The 4,428-nt window shown below is 36.8% G+C and overlaps 1 protein-coding gene across 1 annotated transcript in view; it reads left to right on the forward strand.

Moving 5' to 3' along the window:
• Window positions 1-3,532: 3,532 nt before the first annotated feature.
• LOC100546462 (cadherin-8-like) overlaps window positions 3,533-4,428 on the forward strand; it is a 58,545-nt gene continuing 57,649 nt past the window's right edge. The window contains exon 1 of the mRNA XM_031555385.1: window positions 3,533-3,556. Within this exon, the coding sequence (XP_031411245.1) occupies window positions 3,533-3,556 (24 nt within the window). The remainder of the gene's footprint in view (window positions 3,557-4,428) is intronic.

The following is a 4,428-nucleotide window of genomic DNA, read 5'->3' on the forward strand; positions in this document are numbered from 1 at the left end:
GATCTTGGGTAAGACACCAGCTGTTTGTTTTTTTCAGGGATTGCTTGGTTGGTTTTGTTAGGTAAGCAAGGTACATTGCTTTTCAACTTGATAGAAGGGCCTTAGAGAATTATATAGGATGAAACAGATAAGCACATTAGTAGCCTCTGGTGGGCTGTCAAACAAACAAACAAACAGAAACAACTAAAAAAACCTAATGTTCTCAGTAACTTGAAGATCTGGCTGCAGTGACTGTTTGGCAGTCACCAGAATGGATATTACTGAGTTTTAATTCCAATTTGATAACCAATATTTCCTCTTTAAAATGTTACATTGATTAAGGATTTGTCTAATATGATGTTTTGACTTCAAATTCTGTTTGACAGTAAGTATAAAGCCACTCTGTATACATCCCACAGCACTATCTAGGGTGAAAATTTTCAATTGTAGGTTAAGCTTATGCAATGTCATTTTCTCAATCATTCCAGCTTTAGCTCATGCTTCCTACAGTACCAATTTGTTAACAGAAAAGATAAATGCTTGTCTCTATCTGAAACTTAGCTTACAGATAAGTCGCATGAATGAAGACAGAAGACTTCTTATCCCCCATTAATTCAGTATACCAAAAATAAAACCACAGTCAAAGAAGTTTTGCAAAGTAGATTATGGGAAATAATAGATATGTCATCAAAGAGTCATTAGTTCGTGAACTCTGGGGGCTTACTGCTGTGCTTCCATGTCAAGGTAAATCTATGTACAGACTAGCAAGAGGTCAAGGAGGATATGAAGTTCTCATAGTAAGAAGGATATGGTCTATACTCTCTGACACCTTCAAACATTTAGAAGTCTACACAATACAAGTTAGAATGTTCCTAATTGTGTTCAGTCTCTCAAGTAATGGATAGTCTCTAATACTGTTATAAAAGGGAAAATTTGGGAACACGGGGCCTCTACTACCTACAGCAGCAAAGAGAATCACCATTTTGCCAGTGGTTGAAGACTACCTGTGGATGGCTGCTGGTAATCTTCATCCTGGCAGAAAGTTTTAAGAAAGACCTGTGTTCTGTACTGTGTGGTATAGTTCTGGTTAGCTCTCAGGTGAATTAAATGAAACAGGCTGTTGGTTAAAATTCTCTTCGTTTTTTCTATTATATGTCAGAAGAACATTTTTTAAACCCTGCAGTGAGAGTCCATGTTAAAGAAGGCACTATATTTAATGACAGTTTTGAAAGGTTGGAAACCAACTCAGGAGAAAACAGCAAAATATGAATCACTCCTTTAAACCAGTGAAAAGGTTTTGAAACTATTTCCTCTCCATTCTTTTGTACACAGTGCTAAGTTCCAGAAATTAAATTGTCTAAAGGAAAGACTTCTGCTAGATACTAGGCATAAGGTACTGACAACGTTGCTTGGTCCCAGGTGATTAATTCATGTCACTCACAGTCACTGAATGACAGCTAGTTTTTACTTCTGTTATGACTGTAGAGCCAATGATATTATGAGCTGGTATATATTTTGTTGCATGCGTCATCAGCAGAATTGCAGCTGGGTCTCACTTTTATTAGAAAGATGATGTATGAAGCAGAAGGAACACAGCTTGACTTTCAGAGCCCAGACTGAGTTTGCTGCTCTAGCAGTTGGAGAAGTGGGAGAAAGGCTTTTGACATGCAAATGTTGTATCATTTTTGTACAAAAACAAATGATGGATGATAAATACCATATCTCATTATATATACTTTACACTTTGCAGACAGAACCACACTTTGATATGCAGAACCAAGAGAAAAGGAGTCAAAGGGGGAGGTTATGATAGGGACATAACTGTCTACAAATAATTGAGCAGCAAGAATCCCTGTTGTGTTATTGGTAGAGACTGAAAATGGCATAATAAGGAGCAATAGCGTGAAATTACTGCATAAAAGGAAATATTTAAATCAGACATTAGGAAAAAAAGTGCTTAACAATGAGAAAAATTGGGCAGTGAAGGTACATATTTGCAGAGATATTTAAAACATCACTGTGAAGTGTTCCCAACTTTGATTTCACCTGACAGGTAGTTATAAAAGTGGCAGTTTCATTACCCATTTGATCTGTTTACTTGGTCATATTTATTGATCTTAAGTGAGAAAAAAATTGTTTGTAGATCATGCTGTTCTCCTCTGGGTACTGGCTAGTAACAAAATGAGGAGAATAAGGTGAAGTTTACTGAGGTTCAGTTATAATCAAGGTAATTGGTGCTCTTTGAAGGAAGATGACAGTATCCTTTGGGCTCCTGAAAGATGTTGATTTCAGTACTAATGTTGAAGTGACAGAAGCTCATCACATTACTTAAAAAGCAAATTTAAACGTATGGTTATTCTAAGCAGAAGAGTAACTTTAAAGACTGCAGTAGTCATACTGAGATCTGCGTAAGAACATAAGAGAATCAAGGTCTATTGGGAGAAATAATAGCTTTAATTAAACTGCTGAGTCTCTTATTATAATGTAGCATTTTAGTAGCTTTTAGGTCTCAGCCTTCTTTCACAGGTCAAAATAAAAAATGGAATCATTTCCAAAGTTTGGAGAAGTATGTAAGAGAAGAAAAAATGTAAAAGTTAACAGTAGTTCATCTCTGTAAGGTGAAACAATTCAAACAAAGTCTTCTGTGTAATGAACTGTGAGAGAGAGAAATTTTTTTGAAAGTATCTGAGGACAGGAGAACAGTTTAGTTGTATTGCTAAGATTTCATATGAGTAAGTAGAGGATGTTTGCTTCTGGTTTCAGAGTTCTGTTTTTAAGTCTTTGGCTACTGTAGAAACTGTTTATTTCTCATTTTGGGAGTGTAAGGGCAAATTAAGGACATACTGCACATTCTTCTAATGTTGGGCATAGCAGAGAAGACATCCTTAATGCCTTCTCCTGGGAAATGTGGTTTTCCAAATGGAAACAAGTCCTTATACAAAGTGAATTTTGCGAAGAACTTCACATAGTTGTAGAAAGTGTGGTAGCAGAAGGGAAACAATTTCATTTCCTAGGTATTTGCTAGAAACAGTATTCTTGTATGAAGTGGAAGGATATCTCTTAGAATTGGGCAAGTCAGTCCTCTGCTTATTAGTGAGGCTAAAGTATCATTATGCTGAAATTTCTCAGAAAGCATTCGCTAATTTCTTCTTTGTTTCTTGCTTTTATTTAATTCTTTTGTAAGGAAGCTTCCTGCGTATTTTTTTGAAAATGCAGAGTATTTTAGAATTTGGAGTCTGCTGAGACTCCTCTCTATCCGTAATTTGTGCTAGATTCTATTACGAACAGTCAATACTTGAAGCTTACTTAGGAACCACAAGAAATCCATTATATGTGATAGGTTACAACCTTTAACGTTGTAGTATATTGTATGTGTTTAGCTTAGACTTTTATAATTTAGCTTAGTTTATTTTAGGTCAGATCAATACCACCTACTGAATTTTGTACTGCTTCCAAGACACTGACTACCACCGTTGCTAAGAATAGAGCCATCCAATTACAATGCAGAAGGGCTGCTCCGAAAGTAATGCCTCCTATCTTATAATGTTGGTCCATGGCATCAGAGGCAATATTGGAGGTAAGGTAGTAGAAGTTGAACCTCCCCACAAATATTCCTTTAAATTTTGTTGCCATGTGACAAGTGGCAGTAGAGAGATGGTCCAACAAAATGGCATCTGACGTGAAAGTATGGATTAAGCAAAGGTGTGGAATTCAGTACCTCCGTGCAGAAAAAAATCATACCCATTGACATTCATCAATGCTTGATAAACGGTTTTCAAGGCCAAGCAGCAGACTGAGGTGGTGGGTGGTGCATTTCAGCAGTTATTGCAACTTGATGAGTCCTTACAGACTGCATTACTCTCCAGATGAGGAATCTAGCTGACAATATGGAAAACTTGGGCTGTGCTCTGAGATTAACACAGGTGGATTTTCTTTCGCCATCTCAGGCATTAGTAATAAAGAGACAGTTTGCTGAATTAGGCCCCTGCTGTCTCCTCTGTAACCTGCTGTACAACTGTAACTGATTAGAACCTAGCAGACTATTTCAATGAGGTACTGGCAGTAACACCTTTAAGTCAACTCTAAATTATTTTGGCTCCCCAGGAGTAATAGAAATAAATTTTTATTACTAACTAGATATGACTGGATACATACATAGATCAGAGTTACAGAGAAAGAAGGTGCCATTTAATCTTGTCACTTTCCAGAGCAGAGCAATACTTTAAATAAGACCTGACAGAATGCTGCTCTTTCTGGTGTCTGAATGGACAACTTGATACATTACTGTGTAACATCACCATTTGTTTGCAGTTCCTCAGCCAACTTCCAGTCCAGCTGGCTTGCATCCAATCCATTTTGAATTGGTTTTGAAAGATTGTGTAAGACACTCTGTCCAATGGTTTATTACCATAGAGATTTTCAGACAGATCATCCTTTTAGAAGCTTTTT

This window comes from Meleagris gallopavo, chromosome 13 (genome assembly GCF_000146605.3).
Source record: "Meleagris gallopavo isolate NT-WF06-2002-E0010 breed Aviagen turkey brand Nicholas breeding stock chromosome 13, Turkey_5.1, whole genome shotgun sequence".
Classification (NCBI taxonomy): Eukaryota; Metazoa; Chordata; class Aves; order Galliformes; family Phasianidae; genus Meleagris; species Meleagris gallopavo.